The 23,425-nt window shown below is 38.0% G+C and overlaps 1 protein-coding gene across 1 annotated transcript; it reads left to right on the top strand.

The window, feature by feature from the left end:
• Positions 1–11,269: 11,269 nt before the first annotated feature.
• On the top strand, positions 11,270–21,363 carry TAF9B (TATA-box binding protein associated factor 9b). Its single transcript, XM_037822155.1, has 7 exons — positions 11,270–11,388; positions 11,993–12,074; positions 12,381–12,517; positions 12,597–12,731; positions 14,474–14,549; positions 18,351–18,458; positions 19,344–21,363. The coding sequence occupies exons 1-7, from the start codon at positions 11,338–11,340 to the stop codon at positions 19,502–19,504; spliced, it is 750 nt and encodes a 249-aa protein (XP_037678083.1). The 5' UTR covers positions 11,270–11,337; the 3' UTR covers positions 19,505–21,363.
• The last annotated feature ends 2,062 nt before the right edge of the window (positions 21,364–23,425 follow it).

Raw genomic sequence — 23,425 nt, 5'->3', positions numbered from 1 at the left:
TGAAATTTGCTCTATAGTTACTCATTGAATTGTGCTTTGAAAGTCTTCACCTTTCAGTATATACCCTATATTTCTTAATATGGAAAGAAGTGAAACTGTGGAACTGTAACCCATAACAATATTTGAAATTACCCATGTAAACTGCTTGTTGAGCTGCACGTTGAAAGTTAACACCTTTCTGTATCTACATTATATCTTACAATAATGGAAACAGCTAAAGTTCTGGAACTGTGACCCATGACATTCTTTGAAATTTGCTCTCTAGCTACTTGTTAAATCATACTTTGAAAGTTATCACTGTTATGTATATAAGTTAAAGTTCACAATTTAAAAATGCATAAAAAACCTCCCAGTTTAAACAGGATTTTCTCCACTTCTTTACTGAAATTGTAACTTATTTGGAATCTAACTTCAATTTCACAGGTTCAAAGCATCTCTGTGCCTTAAAAACACTTTTGCTGATAAAGAGAGTTTTACTTATGATGATTTCAAATGTGCTTTGGAGTGTTAAAAATGATAAACATTTTCGTTATGGAAAGTATGTATGATGTTATGTAGATGCAAAGGGCCTGATTGACTGACAAACAGCTGGTCTGCCAAGACAGGCCTCTAGTACAAAATGCATGGTCATTTTTAGAGGCTGGGGACTAATTCATAGAAGTCTAAACACCTGCTGTTGCTGGTAAAGTAAAATCCTAAGTATTCCATACTCAAAGCCTTTTTGTTGAGAGGATTTAACTTGATGTCATCACATTGTACTGACATCAAGAATAAGTGTAATGTGGACTTGATAAGAACAGAGATGTAAGTCAAACTGATTTTTGAAATTTGACTCTACTCAGTTACAACATAAAAGAAAATAAGCCTAAACGCTGCAAGCAGTTCAGAGAAGTATTATTAGAAAAGGAAACAGAAACAGTAAAAATATCCTGCTGTACCATGGGACCAAAAAAAACACATCATTGTTATTTTTATTAACTATAGGTGATAGCTGTTAAATTTGTCTTATTGTACTTGCATTCTCCTTTGTAAAAGTCTTACATTTACATATCTTAAGAATACACAGATAGGAGGCGGGGCAAGATGGCAGAGTGGTGAGGAGCAGAATTTCGTCTCTCCCCTAGAGCAGCTGGCAGTTACCCAAGAACTATATGAAACAGCGTTTTCAGGGTCTCCAGTAACCAGTCACACATTGGACTCAAGTTTGGAATTGGAGGAAAAGCTGAGATCGCAGCGAACATTGTAAGTTCCCCGGACCAGGGGTCTGGCGCCCCTCCCCACCCAGACCTCACAGACTGTCTTGCTGCCGGCTTCCTGAAAGGGGGGGAAAAAAGAACTAAAAAACAGCAATCTGCTGAGGGCAAGAAGGGAGACTCAACCCAGCCTCAACTGCAGAATTAATTAACAAATTAATTAACTAACTTTGGGAGCTGGGGTGCTAAAGAAGGGCTGGGCTCCAAGAAGTGGGGGCACGTAAAAGCGGGCACCCATTCCCAGACTCCAAAAAAGCCATTTTTTTTTCCCTTACATTTTGTCCCTTCTGGCTTCTCACTGATCCCTTATCTCTTTGCATTTCAATAGCCCCTGGCAGGGGTGGAACTGAAGCGGTTGGAGAGTAATTATCAGACAATAGCCCAAAGGGTATCTTTAAATGCTCTATTCTGACACTGACAAAACTTCCAGGCTGGGGAAAGACGTTTAAAAGAGACTCTTTTTTTTCCCCTTTTTTCTTTTTCTTGATTTCTTTTCTACTTTTTTTTTAATCTAAAAGTAATATATGTGGTTATTTTCTATTGGAAAGCCCAGGTTGAGGGACTAGGCTGGGCTTGAGGGGAGACAAGAGTACCCACAGTGTCTTTGAATTCCGTATTCACTACTGAAGGCCTCCAGCCCCATCTTTAATTGGTAACTCAGGCTGACCAAGGAATCTACCTTGAGAGGCCCCAAAGAGGAGAGAGGAGAAGGGAATAGTGCCCCTGAGAGACAACTGGAGTTCTGAGGATTGGGAAAGTGGAGGGAGGCCCAGCTCAACTGGCAGTCCTCCTTCTGGGAATTCAGACCCCAGGGGCTGGAATTCAGATTCCAGCTTCAGTCAGCCACGCCCCTGACAGGCTCAGAGTCACCAGGAGAACTAAAGTCTCCACACCTCCTTACACTGGTGGGGGAGCTGCGGGCTGGCCAGCGCCACCTGCTGGACAGGAGAGGAAAAGCACCAATTCTAAAGGCCTCATAGGAGGGTCTCATTCTCAGGAAAACTCCATACCCTCCCAATGAGACCTGGGCCTCACTAGACTGGGAAAATCTGACTAGGGTCGACCATATCCAAGGAGACCCACTCACAAAAAGGTTACATAGAGGCAGAGCAAGAAACAGAAAAAACAAGAGGGGAAAAATTCTGATCAACTAAATAGAACCTAAGTTAGAGGTCTAGAATAAGTTGAACTGAATAACAGAGGCCAGAGAACAAAGCCAACCAACAAGAAAACCACTAGGTAAAAGACAGAAAACAAGCTCCAAAATAAACTAATCAAGAGAATCAGATGCCTAGACAACTTACGATAACAAGCCATACCAGGAAACACGAAAACATGGACCAGCCAAAGGAACAAACTAATAGCTCAGCTGAGACACAGGAGTGGAGGCAACTAATGCTAAATAAATTTGATGAAATGAAGGAAGATATAGCAAAAGAGCTGAAGGATATAAAGAAGACACTGGCTGACCATAAAGAAGAATTCATAAACTTAAAAAAACAAATGGCAGAACTCATGGGAATGAAGGCCACAATGGAGGAGATGAAAAACACAATGGAGGGACACAACAGTAGATTTGAACAGGCAGAAGAAAGGATCAGTGAACTGGAAGACAGGTCATTCGAATTCATACACACAAAAGAACAGCTGGTGAAAAAATGGAAAAATATGAGGAGGGTCTTAGGGAGCTGAGTGACAACATGAAACGCACAAATATACGTGTTATGGGTATCCCAGAAGGAGAAGAGAGGGGAAAAGGGGCAGAAAGAGTAATAGAAGATATATTCATTGAAAATTTCCCAACTCTTATAAAAGACAGAAAATTAGAGATTCAAGAAGTACAACGTACCCCAAATAGAATAGATCCCAATAGACCTACTCCAAGACACTTACTGGTCAGATTGTCCAATGTCAAAGACAAAGAGAGGATTCTGAAAGCAGCAAGAGAAAAGCAATCCATCACATACAAGGGAAAGTCAATAAGACTATGTACATATTTCTCTGCAGAAACCATGGAGGCAAGAAGACAGTGGCATGATATATTTAAGATACTGAAAGAGAAAAACTGCCAACCAAGAATTCTATATCCAGCAAAACTTTCCTTCAAAATGAGGGAGAGATTAAAACATTTTCAGACAAACAGACACTGAGAGAGTTTGTGAATAAGAGACCAGCACTACAAGAAATACTAAAGGGAGTGCTACAGGCTGATAGGAAAAGACAGGAGAGAGAGAGTTGGAGAAGAGTGCAGAAATGAAGATTATCAGGAAAGGTAAAAGGAGAGGAAAAAATAAGATATGATATATAAATTCCAAAAAACAAAATGGTAGTAGAAAGTACTGCCCTTACAGTAATAACACTAAATGTAAATGGATTAAACTCCCCAATAAAAAGACACAGACTGGCAGAATGGATTAAAAAACAGGACCCATCTATATGCTGTCTACAAGAAACTCACTTTAGACACAAGGACAAACATAGACTGAAAGTGAAAGGTTGGAAAAAGATATTTCATGCAAACAACAACCAGAAAAAAGCGGGAGTAGCTATATTAATATCAGACAAGTTAGACTTCAAAAGTGAAACAATTAAAAGAGACAAAGAAGGACACTATATATTAATAAAAGGGTCAATTCATCAAGAAAACATAACAGTCATAAATATTTATGCACCAAACCAGAATGCCCCAAAATTCATGAGGCAAACACTGCAATCACTGAAAGGAGAAATAGATACCTCTACAATAATAGTTGGAGACTTCAATACACCACTCTCATCAATGGATAGAAAATCTAGACAGAGGATCACTAAAGAAACAGAGATGTTGAATTGTATGATAAATGAACTAGACTTGACAGACATTTATAGAACACTACATCCAACAACAGCAGGATTCACTTTTTTCTCAAGTGCTCATGGAACATTCTCTAGGATAGACCACATGTTGGGTCACAAAGCAAGTCTCAACAAATTTAAAAATATTGATATTATACAAAACACTTTCTCAGACCACAATGGAATGAAGTTGGAAATAAATAAAAGGCAGAAGGTCATAAAATTCACAAACATATGGAGGCTAAACAACACCCTCTTAGAAAACCAGTGGGTAAAGGAAGAAATTACAAGAGAAATTAGTAAATACCTCGAGGCAAATGACAATGAAAACACAACTTATCAAAACTTATGGGATGCAGCAAAGGCAGTGCTGAGAGGGAAATTTATTGCCCTAAATGCCTATATTAAAAGAGAAGAGAGAGCAAAAATTGAAGAGTTAACTGCTCACCTGGAGGAATTAGAGAAAGAACAGCAAACTAACCCCAAAGCAAGCAGAAGGGAAGAAATAACAAAGATTAGAGCAGAAATAAATGCAATTGAGAACAGGAAAACAATAGAGAGAATCAACAAAACCAGAAGTTGGTTCTTTGAGAAAATCAATAAAATCGACGGACCACTGGCTAGGCTAACAAAAAAAAAGAGAGAGCAGATGCAAATAAATGCAATCAGAAATGGTAAAGGAAATATAACTACCGACCCTGCAGAAATTAAGGAGATAATGAGAAGATACTATGAGCAACTATATGCTAATAAACTAGACAACTTAGATGAAATGGACAACTTCCTAGAAAAGCATAAACAACCGACATTAACTGAAGAAGAAATAGATGACCTCAACAAACCAATCACAAGTAAAGAGATTGAGTCAGTCATCAGAAAGCTCCCAAAAAGGAAAAGCCCAGGACCAGATGGTTTCACATGTGAATTCTACCAAGCATTCAAGAACGAATTAGTACCAATCCTGCTCAATCTCTTCAAAAAAATTGAAGAAGAGGGAAAGCTACCTAACTCTTTCTATGAAGCCAACATCACCCTAATACCAAAACCAGGCAAAGATACTACAAAAAAAGAAAATTATAGACCAATTTCTTTAATGAATATAGATGCAAAAATCCTCAACAAAATACTCGCAAATCGAATCCAGCAGCACATTAAAAGAATTATACACCACGACCAGGTGGGATTTATTCCAGGTATGCAAGGCTGGTTCAACACAAGAAAATCAATTAATGTAATACACCACATCAATAAATCAAAGCAGAAGAACCACATGATCATCTCGATTGATGCAGAAAAGGCATTTGACAAAATTCAACATCCTTTCCTGATGAAAACACTTCAAAGGATAGGAATAGAAGGGAACTTTTTCAACATGATAAAGGCAATATATGAAAAACCCACAGCTAACATCACACTCAATGGGGAGAGACTGAAAGCTTTTCCTCTAAGAACAGGAACAAGACAGGGATGCCCACTATCACCATTGCTATTCAACATTGTGCTGGAAGTTCTAGCTAGAGCAATTAGGCAAGAAAAAGAAATAAAAGGCATCCAAATTGGAGAGGAAGAAGTAAAACTTTCACTATTTGCAGATGACATGATTCTATATGTAGGAAATCCGGAAAAATCTACAGCAAAGCTACTACAACTAGTTAATGAATACAGCAAAGTAGCAGGCTACAAGATCAACACGCAAAAATCTGTAGTGTTCCTATACACAAGTAATGTGCAACAAGAGGAGGAAATCAAGAAAAAAATCCCATTTACAATAGCAACCAAAAGAATCAAGTATTTAGGAATAAACTTAACCAAGGACACAAAAGACCTTTACATTGAAAAGTATAAGAAACTGCTAAAAGAAATTGAACAAGACCTGAAAAAATGGAAGAACATACCATGTTCATGGATTGGAAGACTAAATATAGTTAAGATGGCAATTTTACCTAAACTGATTTACAGATTCAATGCAATACCAATTCAAATCCCAACAACTTACTTTACAGAAATAGAAAAACCAATAACTAAATTTATTTGGAAGGGTAAGGTGCCCCGAATAGCCAAAAATGTCTTGAGAAAGAGGAATGAAGTTGGAGGTCTCACACTACCTGACTTTGAAGCATATTACAAAGCTACAGTGCTCAAAACAGCATGGTACTGGCATAAGGACAGATATACTGATCAATGGAATCGAATTGAGTGTTCAGAAGTAGACCCTCACATCTATGGACAACTGATCTTTGATAAGGCAGTGAAGCCAAAGCAACTGGGAAAGAGCAGCCTGTTCAATAAATGGTGTTTGGAGAACTGGATATCCATTTCCAAAAGAATGAAAGAGGATGTCCATCTCACACCTTATTCCAAAATTAACTCAAAGTGGATCAAAGACCTAAACATTAGCACCAAGACCATAAAACTCTTAGAAGAAAATGTAGGGCAGTACCTTAGAGATCTTGTGAAAGGAGGTGGTTTCTTAGACCTCACACCCAAGGCACGAGCAACCAAAGAACAAATAGACAAATGGGATCTCCTCAAAATTAAACACTTTTGTACATCAAAGGACTTTGTCAGAAAAGTCAAAAGGCAACCTACACAATGGGAGATGATATTTGGAAACCACATATCAGATAAGGGTTTAATATCCCGAATATATAAAGCAATCCTGCATCTCAATAACAGAAAGACAAACAATCCAATTAAAAAATGGGCAAACGACATGAACAGACATTTTTCTGAAGAGGAAATACAAATGGCTCAAAAGCATATGAAAAAATGCTCAACTTCACTGGCTATTAAGGAAATGCAAATCAAAACCACAATGAGATATCATCTCACACCTACCAGAATGGCCATTATCCAAAAAACAGAAAATGACAAGTGCTGGAGAGGATGTGGAGAAAGAGGCACACTTATTCATTGTTGGTGGGAATGTAGAATGGTGCAACCACTCTGGAAGACAGTATGGAGGTTCCTCAGGAAGCTAAATATAGATTTGCCATATGACCCAGCTATTCCATTGCTGGGTATATACTCAGAGGAACTGAAACTTAAGACACAGACAGACATTTGTAAACCAATGTTTATTGCAGCATTATTCACAATTGCCAAGAGATGGAAACAGCCCAAATGTCCATCAAAGGACGAGTGGATAAACAAACTGTGGTATATACACATGATGGAATATTATGCAGCTGTAAGACAGAACAAAGACATGGATCATGTAATAATGTGGCTGAACCTTGAGGACATTATGTTGAGTGAAGTTAGCCAGAAACAAAAGGACAGATTCTGTATGGTCTCACTAATATGAACAGATATTAATGAACAAACTTTGGGAGTTAAAAGCTGACAAACAGGCAACCAGGAGATAGAAAGAGGGCAGAGATCAGCCATTTGATGCTGAAGGACTACAGAATGTTTAGGATTGATCGCATAGATCCAGAAATAGATAGCATAATGCTGTGTGATGGTAGCACGGTATTGTAAGTGCACTGAACAAAGATGTCTGTGAGTAAAGCTGAAAGAGGTGGGATAGGAGAATGTATGACACCAGAGGTAACGATAGATGATAAAGACTGGGACTGTATAACGTGGCAAAAACTGGAGTGGCCAATGACTGTTACTAAATATACAAATATAAAAATGTTTTTGCATGTGGGAAAGCAAATGAATGTCAACCATGTAGAAATTTGAAAAAGGGATGGTATTCAGGAAAAAACATAATCAAAGCAAACTGGAGTCTATGGTCAACAGTAACATTGTAATATACCTCCATTAAATGTAACAAAGGCAATATGCCATTGCTAAATGTATATGAGAAAGGGATATAGGGGAGTAATATGTTATTCTTGGTAGTGGTGTTATTTGCTGTCCTTAGTAATATATTGTATTGTACGACATGTTATTTTTCTTTTTAACATTTTTTCTTATTGCTAAAAAAAAAAAAAAAAAAAAAATTTTCTTGTAGTAATCAGTATGTTCAAATGCTGATTGTAGTGATAAATGTACAACTTTATGATGATACCATGAACAACTGATTGTACACTGTGGATAAATGTATGGTATGTGAATATAAGTCTATAAAATTGTAGGAAAATATATATATAGGAGTAAAAGTGTTGGAGAAAACATGGTGAGAGCAATGATGCCTCACCAATATGGACTAACTACAATGTGTAAACTCAGAATTGAATCTTAGAACATAGCCTAACGTGGACACAATAATTGTAATAGTACCTAGATTGTAAGCTCTTACAGCAGTTAACTCTATCCCTGAATTGTAAGGCCTATCTCTAAACTTTGAGATGCTGATCCCCTAGCGTATGTTGTCACAAACATTGGGACTGGTGGTTTGATGTGCTGAGCCCTTGAGCATGGGACCTTGCCCTTATGAAGCACATTACCACAAAGGAGAGTCTAAAGTTGTATGTAATGGTGCCTAAGAGTCTCCCCCGAGTACCTCTTTGTTGCTCAGATGTGACCCTCTCTCTCTCTAACTGAGCCATCTCGACAGGTGAACTCGCTGCCCTCCCCCCTACGTGGGACCCAACTCCCAGGGGTGTAAATCTCCCTGGCAACGCAGAGTACGACTCCCGGGGATGAATGTAGACCCGGCATCGTGGGACTGAGAGTATCTTCTTGACCAAAAGGGGGATGCAAAATGAGACAAAATGGTTTCAGTGGCTGAGAGATTCCAAATGGAGTCGAGAGGTCACTCTGGTGAACATTCTTATGCACTATATAGATAACACCTCTTAGGCTTTAATGTATTGGAATAGCTAGAAGTAAATACCTGACACTACCAAGCTCCAACCCAGCAGCCTGGACTCCTGAAGACAATTATATAATAATGTAGATTACAAGGGGTTACAGTGTGATTTTGAAGACCTTGTGGATCACACCCCCTTTATCTAGTGTATGGATGAGTGGAGGAATGGGGATAAAAACTAAAGGACAAATGGGGTGGGATGGGGGGATGATTTGGGTGTTTTTTTTTTCACTTTTATTTTTTATTCTTGTTCTGGTTCTTTCTGATGTAAGGAAAATGTTCAGAGATAGATTGTGGTGATGAACGCATAACTATGTTATCATACTGTGGACAGTGGATTGCATATCATGGATGATTGTATGATGTGTGAATGTATTTCAATAAAACTGAATTAAAAAAAAAAAAAAAGAATACACAATAACATAGCCTCTAAAATATACTAATCAAATAAAGAGTTAAAACAAACTGCTATGGCAGAGAACAGAAATATTATAAAAATGTTTTTATATTTTTCTCCCACATTTAATTAGACCTACTGCTAATTACTATTTATCATTGTTAACTAGCACTATTTTGTTTAAACAGCATTTATGTAACAAAATGTAAATAATTCAGAAAAATATAATCTCAAACACCTATTTTATATTTTAATATTAAAGTAATAAACATGTATAATTATATATTATTATGTTATGGGTTTTTCCATCTAGGCTGTGTCCCAGGTTAGTTCCCTAAAGGTTGGTCACCCGAAGAGTACATTACCATTTGGGTGAGGAACAAGATATAAACATGGTCATATCTGCAAATTTCATAGGTGAAATGCACACTGCATAAAAGTTAAACAGTGGCTCCATCTGTGAAAGGGATATAAGTGGCTATGGAACCCCAGAGAGAGGCTTTTTCTTCCTTCTCTATTCTTTTATTTATCTATTTCTTTTTACTCTGCACATATATTACCTATTCTTAAAGAAGAAGATTGTTTTTCATAGAAGTGGGCCACCCTAAGGGCAGGGAAGGGTACTTGTCAAGTATCCAATCAGCATTCTCACAGAAACCGAGTTAAGAACACGTGCTTCTTGAGGGAACTGCCCAAATATCAACATGGCCACCTGGCAGACTACCGTTACAGACGAGCTTGATGAGGTAAGCTAGTGCCCAAAAATGAAGGGCCAACCAAGCCCTTGTGAGGGGAACCATTGGGGAGTTTTAAAATAGGGAATAAAATGATTTGATTTATGATTATGAGATTCCCCCGCTTGTGTGAAGAATGTGAGGGTATCGCTATTTCAGAGGCCTGTTTCTGTAGTCTTAGCGAGTAATGTTGTTGGCTTGGATTATTAGCATGGTAGCATTGGATGGCGATGCAGAGAGGCAGATTTGGTGTACCTTTGGAGGGTAACCTTGGCAGGACTTGCTGCTAGATTGAATGTGATTTGTGTGGGAAAGAAAGAGTGGGTCGACTACTTTGTTTGCAGCCTGAGTGGGTCATGGTGCCTTTTCCTGAAATGGAGAACGCTAGGGCATTGGTGGATGGAGAGGGCTAGTAAAGAGTTCTTTTGGGGACACTTTAAGCCAGGGATGCTGAAGAGTTGCAGGTTTTTCGAAAGTTACCCGGGTTGCTCTGAGTGAGGAGGGAAGAGTAGCTGGGAGACAAGTGAGGGCCTGATGGGCATCAGCGGGGACAGAGAGAAAACAGCTCAGGGCTAAGGGACCAGGCTGGGAGCGGGAGGGGCCCCAGCGGGGAATCTTGCAGGTGGTCAGAGGCTTTGCATCAAAGTGCTATGGGCAGCCATGGCAGACTTGGAGTAGGAAAAGAGCCGACCGAGTTCCTGCTGTGTGGAAAGCAGGCCGCAGGTAAGGGTTGCGAGATTTAAAAAAGAAAAAAGAATGCCGAGTTGAATTTTAATATCAGAAAAATAACAAATAAAATTTTAATACAACTATAGAGCCATGCAATATTTGGGACATACTTATGCTTAAAATATATTCGTTGCTTATCCAACATTCGAATTTAACTGAGGGTTTTGTATTTTACTAGGCAACATAGGGGCAGGGTGGAGGCGGGGCTTCTGCAGGAATTCCAGGGAGGTGGAAGCGGCCCTGGGTAGCAGCAGGAGAGGTCAGGAGGAAAGTCAAAAAAGATGAGTGGCCCGTTTAGTGCATTTTTTCGGACAACGGCTCTGGGAAGACAAGCTTCTCTTCTCCGATCTTCCACGTCTTTTACACCCCACCCCCACCCCCAGCAAGGTACAAAGAATGCTTTACCCATTTCTTTCAATCCTCCCGAGCTCGGGCCCCCAAGCTCTCGCTCTCGACTAGCCCAGCTTCCCTTAGCCTCCCCAGAGCCCCTCCGTAGCAGTAGTAAAACGGCCGCAGCCGAGCCCTGACGCGGTAACCCCGCCTTCTGCACCCCTTCAGGGGTGGAGCCTGAGTGAGGAGCCCGCCAGCTGCCCTCTATCACCGGATGACGACTGGGTGGATAACATGGAGCCGAGCAAGATGGCGGCTCCCAAGAACGCTCCAAGAGATGCCTTGGTAAGTGCGAAGGATGACATGGGTACGAAGAGGTCGGCGCAGCGGGGGACCTGGGAGTCAGGCCCAGGCTGAGGGCTTCAGGGTGGGCTCCCGTGCCGGATTCAGACCAGCTGGGACTCCAAGAAGAAGTGGGAGATGGGGATGCGCCCTGGCCCCTGAAGCACTCTCCCGCCACCTTGGCTGCGCCCTGCTGAGGGTCGCTGCCCGCCTGGAGTGCGAAGGCGGGCCGCCAGGCTTTGACTTCTGTGCCTTGGGCCCTAGCCGCCTCGTTGCTCTCTCGTAATTCGCGAGCCCTGACTCTCCCTGTCCGGGGTTCCGATGCGAATACAGTTCCGACTACAGCTGGAAACCGCCCCTACCGCTGCTGGGAAAGCTCTCTCTCTCCCACCCCCACTTCCGAAAAAAAAAAAAAAAGTTTTTAGCAAAGAACGTACGGCAGGATTTGGTGTGATCCTGGCACTCACTTGGGAGTAAAAGGATGAGTAGGAGGAGTTTGGAGCCCAGAGAAGGGGTGCACGTATCATAAATTTAAATATTACCTTTGGTCTGGTCTTGATTTGTAATACCCAGATTATGCATCTGGCGTTTTTATTTGAATCCACAGGTGATGGCACAGATCCTGAAAGATATGGGAATTACAGAGTACGAACCAAGGGTTATAAATCAAATGTTGGAATTTGCTTTCCGTAAGTTAATGAAACACAACAAATTTGCTTAACTTGTAAATTCAAAAAGATCATTTTACTGCAACATATTCAACCAAATAATTTTTTAGTTAATATGGAATTCAGCCTAAAGCAGTAAAAATGAACTCAAGCTAGGTGGAAATCGTATTTATACTATGATATCTGTTTTAAATGGAACATATAGATAGAGATTAGATATTAAAACCAAAATTCTTAAACTTTCTAAAATTAGTGGGACCTTTTATTTTTAAAGTGGTCATAAATATTAAGCTCTTTTCCTATATTTAAGTTATTTTGTTCTTAAAGGATATGTGACTACAATTCTGGATGATGCAAAAATTTATTCAAGCCATGCTAAGAAACCTAATGTTGATGCAGATGATGTGAGACTGGCAATCCAGTGTCGTGCTGACCAATCTTTTACCTCTCCTCCCCCAAGAGATGTGAGCAAACTTTTATTTGAAGTTATATGTACTTACAGTTTTTTAAACTGCAGTTCTAATAAGGATTTTTTCTTTTTAGTTTTTACTGGATATTGCAAGGCAGAAAAATCAAACCCCTTTACCACTGATTAAGCCATATGCAGGACCTAGACTGCCACCTGACAGATACTGCTTAACAGCTCCAAACTATAGGCTGAAGTCCTTGATTAAAAAGGTGAGAACTTTTAGTCAATTTAACTTTGAAAAGAAAAAGGAGGGATGTGATAAGGGCATTGGTAAAAAGCACCAATCAACCGTGTAGAGTGCAATAGATAAAGGCTTAGATAATTTACTAGAATTTTTTTAAATGTACTGAGTTGAAAATACCATGTCTGCAATTAGCTGTTTTTTTTTTCTAAGTTAGTTATTTGTTTTATTTTTTTTATTTTTTTATCTTCATTTTATTGAGATATATTCACATACCACGCAGTCATACAAAACAAATCGTACTTTTGATTGTTCACAGTACCATTACATAGTTGTACATTCATCACCTAAATCAATCCCTGACACCTTCATTAGCACACACACAAAAATAACAAGAATAATAATTAGAGTGAAAAAGAGCAATTGCAGTAAAAAAGAACACTGGGTACCTTTGTTTGTTTCCTTCCCCTATTTTTCTACTCATCCATCCATAAACTAGACAAAGTGGAGTGTGGTCCTTATGGCTTTCCCAATCCCATTGTCACCCCTCATAAGCTACATTTTTATACAACTGTCTTCGAGATTCATGGTTTCTGGGTTGTAGTTTGATAGTTTCAGGTATCCACCACCAGCTACCCCAATTCTTTAGAACCTAAAAAGGGTTGTCTAAAGTGTGCATAAGAGTGCCCACCAGAGTGACCTCTCGGCTCCTTTTGGAATCTCTCTGCCACTGAAGCTTATTTCATTTCCTTTCACATCCCCCTTTTGGTCAAGAAGATGTTCTCCGTCCCACGATGCCGGGTCTACATTCCTCCCCGGGAGTCATATTCCACGTTGCCAGGGAGATTCACTCCCCTGGGTGTCTGATCCCACGTAGGGGGGAGGGCAGTGATTTCACCTTTCAAGTTGGCTTAGCTAGAGAGAGAGGGCCACATCTGAGCAACAAAGAGGCATTCGGGAGGAGGCTCTTAGGCACCATTATAGGGAGGCCTAGCCTCTCCTTTGCAGCAACCGTCTTCCCAAGGGTAAAACCTATGGTAGAGGGCTCAACCCATCAAACCACCAGTCCCCTTGCAATTAGCTGTTACGTTAAAATACAAAATGTAGGATCCAAGGTTTTTAGAGCTAGAAGGAACTTCAGTGTTCATTTAACTAAACGTTCATTTTTCACTTCAGGAAATTGAGCCTAAACTCATTTATGGAGATAGTAGCAAAGCTAGGACTGACGCACAGGTCTCCTAACTCCCTATCTTTCCACTATACTGTATTTTTTTTTCTTTTGGTGAAGCTTGATAACAGAGTAAATGATATACCACATTAGGAATTGGGCCTACTTTCTGAAATATGGCCTAAGGCTCTCCTACTAGTGAAAAAGTTCACTCTACTTTGGGCTGCCTTTGTTTGAAATTTCACTATAAGAGAGTTTATTTATTTTAGGGTTAAGATATTGACTGTTTAGGATTAAAAACTATAAGGATGTTAGCTGGTATCCCCATTCAAATAAAATTTTTCCTTAAATTTAAATACTATATAAGATTTTATTTTTATAATTATATAGAATATATACATGTATGCATATATGAATATGTATACATACTTATGAAAACTCTAAAAGATGGATTTAGAACACTGATAGAGCAAAAACAGGAAATTCTTGCCATGGATTTCATCCATAAATAATTCATGTCAACAATCCTGATTTCATTCTTGGTAAGTTTTAGTGTCAAATCTTAACATTAAAATCAGTTTGTTTTTTTTAAATCCCCCTAGGGACCTAACCAAGGAAGACTAGTTCCACGGTTAAGTGTTGGTGCTGTTAGTAGCAGACCTACCACTCCTACTATAGGTAAGTGAGAGGGGAAAATGGCTTTTCTGGCTGGTAAAGAAGAAATGCCTCAGCACTTGGTTTTGAACTATAATCCAAGTCAAAAGGTGAGTCAGAATTCCCATGTGTGTGTTGTCATTAATATTTTTACTCATCCTTCAGTAAAACTATAAGCATATATTTTAACAAATTTCAAAATGAGAAAACAACAAGAAATACCTGATCCCAAATGATGATAGAATTGGATGTATAAGCCCAACATTGTTATTGGTATCAGCTATGATAATAAAAACAGGATTTTACTTGAAGCTGTGTTCTTTCTAACTACCATATAAATTAAGTTGCCAAACATTCTCATGGCAGGAGCCTTCTTATCAAAAGTTAATTTCTGAATAAAGTGGCAAGACACTGCATGCAAAAGAAAGAAGCTTAAAATGTACGGAAAGCCCAAGTTAAAAATAATTGTTTTTTTTCTAAATTAAATTCAGTTTTATTGAGATATATTCACATACCATACAGTCATCCATGGTGTACAATCAACTGTTCACAGTACCATCATATAGTTATACATTCATCACCCCAGTCTATTTTTGAGCATTTTCCTTACACCAGAAAGAATCAGAATAAGAATAAAAAATAAAAGTAAAAAAGAGCACCCAAATCATCCTCCTCGTCCCACCCTATTTTTCGTTTAGTTTTTGTCCCCATTTTTCTACTCATCCATCCACACACTGGATAAAGGGAGTGTGATCCACAAGGTTTTCACAATCGCACTGTCACCCCTTGTAAGCTACATTGTTATACAATCGTCTTCAAGAGTCCAGACTACTGGGTTGGAGTTTGATAGTTTCAGGTATTTACTTCTAGCTATTCCAATACATCCAAGCCTACGAGGTGTTATCTATATAGTACATAAGGATGTCCACCAGAGTGACCTCTCGACTCCATTTGAAATCTCTCAGCCACTGAAACTTTTATTTCGTTTCATTTTGCCTCCCCTTTTGTTCCAGAAGGTGTTCTCAATCCCACGATGCCGGGTCCAGATTCATCCTGGGGAATCATATCCCGGGGAGTCATATTCTGTGTTGCCAGGAAGATTTACACCCCTGGGAGTCAGGTCCCACATAGGGGGTTGGACAGTGAGGTGAGTTCACCTCCTGAGGTGGCTTAGCTAGAGAGAGAGGGCCACATCTGAGCAACAAAGAGGCACTCAGGGGGAGACTCTTAGGCATAATTATAAGCAGGTTTAGCCTCTACTTTGCAGTAACGAGCTTCATAAGGGCAAGCCCCACGATAGAGGGCTCGGCATACCAAGCCATCAGTCCTCAATATTTGTGAGAACATCAGCAGCAATCCAGGCGAGGAAGTCCAACACTTCCTCATTTTCCCCCAGCTCCTCAGGGGGGCCCTGTATATATATTTAAAAATAATTGTTTTTAATGGTAACCTTTTTAAAATGTAGTACTGATTGTCCTATATTTGGCCAGGGCAAACCCCTTCAAGCTGGCTCCTGTTTCTTTCAATCTTTGAGCATTCCTCGCTTTCTGGCACAAGATGTTCCAAGCTCATCTTCTATTTTTCCTGCTCCAGTCCTAGAATCAGCCATTTCTCCAGAGAGCCCTGTTCATTTTAGTGGAAAATGGTATTTAGAAATATCACTGGGCTGTGGTTTCTTTTAAATGTCATCATTTAGACAAGGAAAGCCTTAAATAATGTATTTAGGTTTCTTGATTTCTTTTTCCCTACGTTCTTCCTGGATTTTTTCGTTGTTTAGTAATAAAATATTTTCAGGAAAAATCTCTTTCTCTTTGACCATTATAAATTTATTAGTCTTACTACTTATAACTTGAATCTGTACCTGTCATATAGTTCTAGTATAAACAACATTTAAATTTTGAGATGCGTATACCATCTTTTCATATTCTCAGTATATAAATTTGCATTCCTGCATTTTGATACCAGCTTGGTATCGTATGAGTTGTACATTTCTAATTATCTGTATGTGACCTTTGTGGATAGAAATTTGCATGTATAATAAACAGGCTGTGGCAACTGCTTACACATGTTTTTCAAATTAACTAATTTTAGTGATGAGTTGTGATTTTTATTCCTGGTTAGACATTTTTTGTAAGTGCTTTAGAGATTTTTAAAATCTAGAGTAAAGGTGCTACTAAAAACTGCTATTAAAGATGCAAGTTTTAAACTTTAAATGAGTTTTATAAGGCATAAGACCTAAGCATCTACTCTTTTCTATTTTAAAGCCTAAAATCTATACCTACTTAAATGCATTAACAGTTCCTTATGGCATTGGCCAAGAAAACATCTATATATTGTGAATTTTCATTTCTTGACAAAATACTTGTACTGTTTTATTACACTTTACCAAATTCTTTGGACCAGTCCCTAATACATGGGAAAAAAACACCTGGGGAAGGAGATATATTATTGTAAGGTGTCCTCTTCTGGGTTTGAGAGAAAGTGTTAGAACCCAGATTCCTGGGTATCTTTGGGCTTTCTTCCCTTATTTGGGCTTTCTTCCCCTTTGTCCCTAGAGATGATAATAATTATGGTTTCTTCAGCAACTCTAACCCAAATAGACTGCTAGTTCTGGGGTGGGGGGGTGGGCTATGGAAAGCCTGGATCCCCAAAGGAAAAATTGGGAACAAACATGTTTCCATAAGTGTATTTTTGAGGTGAGAGCAAGAGCTATGGTGTCAGTATATTGTGTATTTTAAGTCTTGATTTTGTCATTTGCAAAATTCGTTCAGTAAGCAAACATTTTTTTGAGTGCCTGTTATGAGCAAGGTACAAGAGCTATATACTCTAAAGAAAACAAAATGTTAGCTAAGGCTTGTAATCTAGCAAGTGAGACAAGATAAGATAAAATAATGACTCCTGTGAAGTGTTAAGGGAATTTCAGAGGCAGAAGAAATGACTTCTTGGGATGTATCTTGGAATGATGGGTAGAATTTGGACAATGAGGAGGGGTTGGGCTATGTTACCGCCAAGATCCCTTTCTGCTTAAACAGTTTGTGGGTATAGAAAAGGATTAAGTTTTTCATGCCCATCTGGAAACTCCAAAGAGTGTATTTGATAAGCTTATTTTGTTAGATGCATATTGGTTTAGGTTCAAGGGCTTAGTAGACATCTTCTAATTCTCAGCATGTGACAGAGATTTAAAATGCCACCTAAAATTGAGAACCTAAGATTGAGAAAGCCTTCTGGACCAAAAGGAGGAAGAGAAGTGAAACAAAATAAAATTTCAGTGGCTGAAAGATTTTTTTTAAAATGCCACCTAAGGTAATTTGTAGAAAATTTGTTTTTTATTCTGCTAGTTTATTCAGGATCTCAGCTTCATGACTTCATATAGTAATACTAACAGTAGCTAAAATTCACTGTTTAATATGTACCAGATGCTGTTTGAAGAGCTTTACATGGATTATTTCATTCTAACCACAATCCTATAAAATAAGTACCATTATCCCCACTTCACAGATGAGAAACCTGAGGTACAAAAAGATGAAATAATTTGCCTGAGGACTCTTAGCTAGGGAGTGATAGAGCCTGCATTCAAACTCAGTCAGGTAGGCTCCAGAGCCTACATTCTTTACCCCACTAGACTATAATGAATTTTGTAGCATCTGATTAAGCTATTGAGCTTGTAAATTTTTTAAGTTATTTTGCTTTTGTTTCTAATGACTTCTTTCCTCACCTTTCATTAGTTCCCTGTGCTTTGAAGGTAGTTTCTGGTAAGCTGAGGAATGCAGAATATAAACCTGTATAAGTCATCTAACTAACGTGGTCTGTTAATTATAACTACAGCGGCCCCACAAACAGTATCTGTCCCAAATAAGGTTGCAACTCCAATGTCAGTGACAAGCCAAAGATTTACGGTGCAGATTCCACCTCAGTCCACACCTGCCAAACCAGGTAACATGATGAGTATGGATGGTACTTTTACATTTTTTGTCCTGAATTTTAAACTTTGTGAATGATTTGTTATTGTAGAACAATCTGTGTTCCTATAGAAAGAGTTAAATTATTTTAATATCAAGGCAGGAATGATGCAGTAATGCTGCAAATCAGGGTTCTTCAGAGGGGCCTATGAGCCCTCTAAAATTTATGAAATTTACACATATGTAACTTTTTGGGGGCGAGGGAGGAATATTTAGCATGGTCATCAGATTCTCAGAGGATACTGTGATCTAAAAAAAGCTAAGGCATCTTCAGGGAAAAGCACTTACTATTAAAGCCCAAGAAAAATATACAACTTAATCATAAATATGTGTGTGCAATTCAGCATGTAAATATAAATTCAAATTTAAAATTGTACCTTTACTCACTTCATAGGGTATATATAAAGTTGAAATAATATAAGAATTGTTACAGCATAGTTTATTAATGAATATTGTTAGATATCACATCTGAAATCTAACCTCACATGGTATACAACTTACATAAAATATTGATCTATGAAGAAAGCGTGATTCCTGACCTCTAACGTGTACCTTTAGTGTGTTTCATGATGAATACAGTGTACTGCTTCCCATGGCTAAATCCTAATTGAAATTTTAGGCAGTTAAATTCCAAAACAAATAATGTAACTTTTTAACCTAGCGCTAGATACTTTAAAGAATTAAAAAATGTAATTCAACTCTTAATGCAGTATTACCTGGGTTTCTTCTATGATGTGATTTTACTTCATGCTGTTGAAATTGGTATTGGAATTACATTATGCTTTGTTGTACATTTTTTACCATATGCTTTAGATTCTAAGTAATTCATAGTTTGGGGTTTTTCCTCCTCTGTTTACAGTTCCCGCAACAACTGCAGTTCAAAATGTTCTAATTAATCCTTCAATGATTGGACCCAAAAATATTCTTATTACCACCAATATGGTTTCATCACAGAATACTGCCAATGAATCAAATCCATTGAAGAGAAAACATGAAGAAGATGATAATGATACTATGTAAGGAATGTAGTCTAGCCTAGATCCATTTCAAAAGTTTAGTTGGTTTTGAGCCCAGTACACTGAACTAGAGCATTCTAGATATTCTTAAGTTGTATCTTAGAAAACTTAAACATAGCTGTGATATTTTTCACATTAGTTAAAACTGTTAGATTTCATTAGTAAGAGTAGAAATGTTATGCTTTAAATACAAAAAGTTAAGTAATTGTTTCTAAAGACTCATTAATGCCAAGTCCTACTATGGCAAATTCTATTTTTGGAAGCAGTTTTCTGCCATGTATCACTGACAGCAGCACTTAAGTTTCAATTTCTAATGTAGGGTCAGTGACTAATCTTTAACAGCATAATTTGTAATTTACATTTAAATTATTTCTTTGTAAGGTAAATAGTCATCTTTATTGTCACTAAATTCTTTGACCAAAACTCTCAATTTAGGAAACATTTCTGAGATTGATTTAGAGAAATTCTAAATCCATTTTGAATGTATTTGTGTTTTGGTCTTTCCTAACTTTCCACTTCCTCTCAATACCCTTTCTAGATCCCATTCGTTTTCTGTACCCCCTATAGGCTTAAGTTTCTCCCCATTCCTCTTAAATTAAAAAAGCCAAAACTGGAAATTTTAAAGTATCATTCCTCATAGTACAGTTGAGTATCATTTTCATATTTGTAAAACATGCTCTACATGCCTGATGTTGTTTCACTTAAATTGAAGGTTATATTTGCTGTTTTTCTCTATGTACAAGAGCAGTTTGGTTTTTCCCTTGCCTTTTGCACCTATTGACTTTTACTCTGCTTTTGACATGTAGTCGGTTACATTCAGTTTCAGCCTTTTATTCCAAGTTGATAACTATACTCATTCCAGAGTTCTAAATTTGACATAGAAGATGCGATAGCTTATTAAAATCTGCCTTGACAAGTATATTTACACTGGACCGAGGCAAAACCACTGTAGAGCAACTGTTTTCTTCCTTTCTAGCACATGCAGTGTGCTTTGATCACTACTGCTTGAACCCTCCTACTGGTATAATTCAGATCCTTGTTTCTCGCTTGTTGCTGAGGATGTCATACATAAGATAGGATCAAACCTCAAAGAAGATTTTAATGGTTCTCCTTCCTCAGTAAGGCCAAGAAGGAAAAAAAGTTTGTGTGATATGACTTGTATTTAGGTGAACTCTGCCTAGGTTTCCCAGTATAGCTATGTTGCTAAACACTTTTCCCTATTTTCCATTTAAACACATCTAAAAATTTTATTGGGAAAGATTGCAAAACTTTCACAAATATAACAAGACCTTTTCTGTATTTCTTGAGTTTAAGTAAATTTAATTTAGTAATACTTTTGCAGAATTTTCTAAAATAAATTGTTCGTATAATTTAGAATTTGTAGCCAAGGATCCTCAAAGTTTAAAAACATCAAGTTTCATCCTAGGATGGTGCTTGATAAGTCTGAGAGAAATCGTTCTGTAACAGGGTAGAAATGTCCATGACAGTTCGTTTCTGGATATTAGGGAAAGGAGGTATAAAACTTATTAAAAACAGATCTGATCAAACATCATAGAGGAGAAATGTTGATTATGTAGCATATGATATCATAATTTGAATGTTCTCAGGGAGGCAGCATGTCAAAAGGCCAAGGCTCTAGTCCTGGCTCCATCATTTATCAACTGTGTGACATTATTTCACCTCTGAGCCTTGTTCTCCTCTCCAGTAATAGGAAAATAACACCAACTCTGCCTACCTCACAGGGATGTTGTGAGGGTTTAATTGGTATATGTGAAAGGTCTTTCAAAATTGTAAAATGCTATACAACTATAAGGGTTTATTATTGTATTTGTTCCAAGGTTATTAATAAATATCTGAACATTATCAGTGATCTTCAATTTTTGACTTAAGGGATTCAAGGAAGATGAACAAAGCCCAGTAATTCTGAGGGCCAAAAAGCAATTAAGATTTCTTTAAAGCAGTTTTATTTAGATATATTCACATACAGATAATCATCCAAAGTGTATAATCATTGGTTCACAATATCATCATATAGTTGTGCATTCATCACCACAATCAATTTTTGAACATTTTCATCACTCCAAAAAAATTAAAATAATAAAAATTAAAAAGTACACCCAAAACATCCCATACACATTATCCCCCCTCATTATTTTTTTTTTCTTACTCATCTGCCCATACACGAAATAAAGGGAGTATTAGTCACAAGGTTTTCACAATTACACAGTCACACCATAAAAGCTATATAGTTATACAGTCATCTTCAAGAATCAAGGCTACTGGATTACAGTTCAACAGTGTCAGGTATTTCCCTCTAGCTATTCCAATACATTAAAAACTAAAAAGGGATATCTATATAGTGCATAAGAATAAACTCCAGAATGACCTTTCAACTCTATTTGAAATCTCTAAGCCACTAAAACTTTATTTTGTTTCATTTCTCTTCCCCCTTTTGGTCCAAGTAGGCTTTCACAAGCCCAAGATGCCAGGCGAGGCTCATCCCTGGGAGTCATGTCCCATGTTGCCAGGGAGATTCACACCCCTGGGAGTTATGTCCCACTTAGAGGGGAGGAAAGTGAGTTTACCTGAAAGTTAAGCCAACATCAGAGAGACCACATCTGAGCAACAAAAGAGGTTCTCTGTGGTTGACTCTTAGACATAATTATAAGTAGGCTTAGCTTCTCCTTTGCAGGAATAAGTTTCATAAGGGTAAGCCCCAAGATCAAGGGCTTGGCCTATTAAACTGATAGTCCACAATGCTTGCAAGGATATCAGAAATTCCCCAGGTGGAGAAGTTTACTATTTCCACATTTTTCCCCAGTCCCTCAAGGGGGCTTTGAAAATACTTTTTTGTTCTCTGTGCACATTACTCTGGAATATATAGGAGGATGACACTAATCTGTAAAAACCAACAAGATCTCACTCCCTATTCAAGGTTTCATGTAATTATGGTGTTTGAATGAATTGATAGTGTGCTACAGAAAATATAAATTTTGCATGAAATAAACCTCTTCCTTTGGTCTCACACAGAACTTGAAGTTTTCAAATACAGTTGATAATATTGTCCTTTACCCTTTTGTCTGATTTACCTTACTCCTAACTAGAAGAGCTTCATTCATATTTCTAATTAAAGTCTGATCAGCTTTTTTAACAGTTGCTGTTTGGGGTAATGCTGACTTTCATAGTTGCAGAACTCTAGCTCTGAGTCTCAGGTGTCACACTGATACCCGAAGTTCCAGGAAATGACCAGGTTATAGAAAAAGAGCACATCCTCTCAGAATTTAGAAATAACTGTAACAAATGAGGAGTGGATATGATGGCTGTAAGAGCTTACAATCGAGGAACCTTTACAATAAGCCTTCCCCTGATAACCTATGCTCTCAAATTCACTTCTCAGAGTTTGCACATTATATTTAGTCCACGTTAGTGAGGATAAATAATATTTGACAAATAATATTTGTCAAATATTAATAAATAATAAATAATAAATAATAATATTTGACAAATAATATTTGTCATTTTTCTGGCTTATTTCGCTCAATATACTGTCCTCAAAGTTAATTCACCTAGTTGCATGCCTCACAACTTCATTCCTTCTTGCAGTCGTTCCATATTCCATTGTATGTATACACCACAGTTGGCCCTTCCATTCATTTGTCAGTGTACCCTTAGGCGACCTCCATCCATTGCAAATTGTGAATACTGCCACCATAAACATCAGTGTGCAAATGTCCATTCATGTCCCTGCTTTCAGTTCTTCCAAGTATATATCTAATAACGGGGTTGCAGGATCATATGGCAACCCTATATGTAGCCTCCTTTGGAACCACCACACTGCCCTCCAAATGGGCTGTACCATTCTAATTCCCTACCAACAATGAATAGGCACATCCCTTTCTCAACATTTTCTCCAGCAGTTGTATCT

This window comes from Choloepus didactylus, chromosome X (assembly GCF_015220235.1).
Source record: "Choloepus didactylus isolate mChoDid1 chromosome X, mChoDid1.pri, whole genome shotgun sequence".
NCBI classification, from domain to species: Eukaryota; Metazoa; Chordata; class Mammalia; order Pilosa; family Megalonychidae; genus Choloepus; species Choloepus didactylus.
The sequence above is the reverse complement of the archived record's forward strand: the minus strand, read 5'-3'. Positions and strand labels throughout refer to the sequence as shown.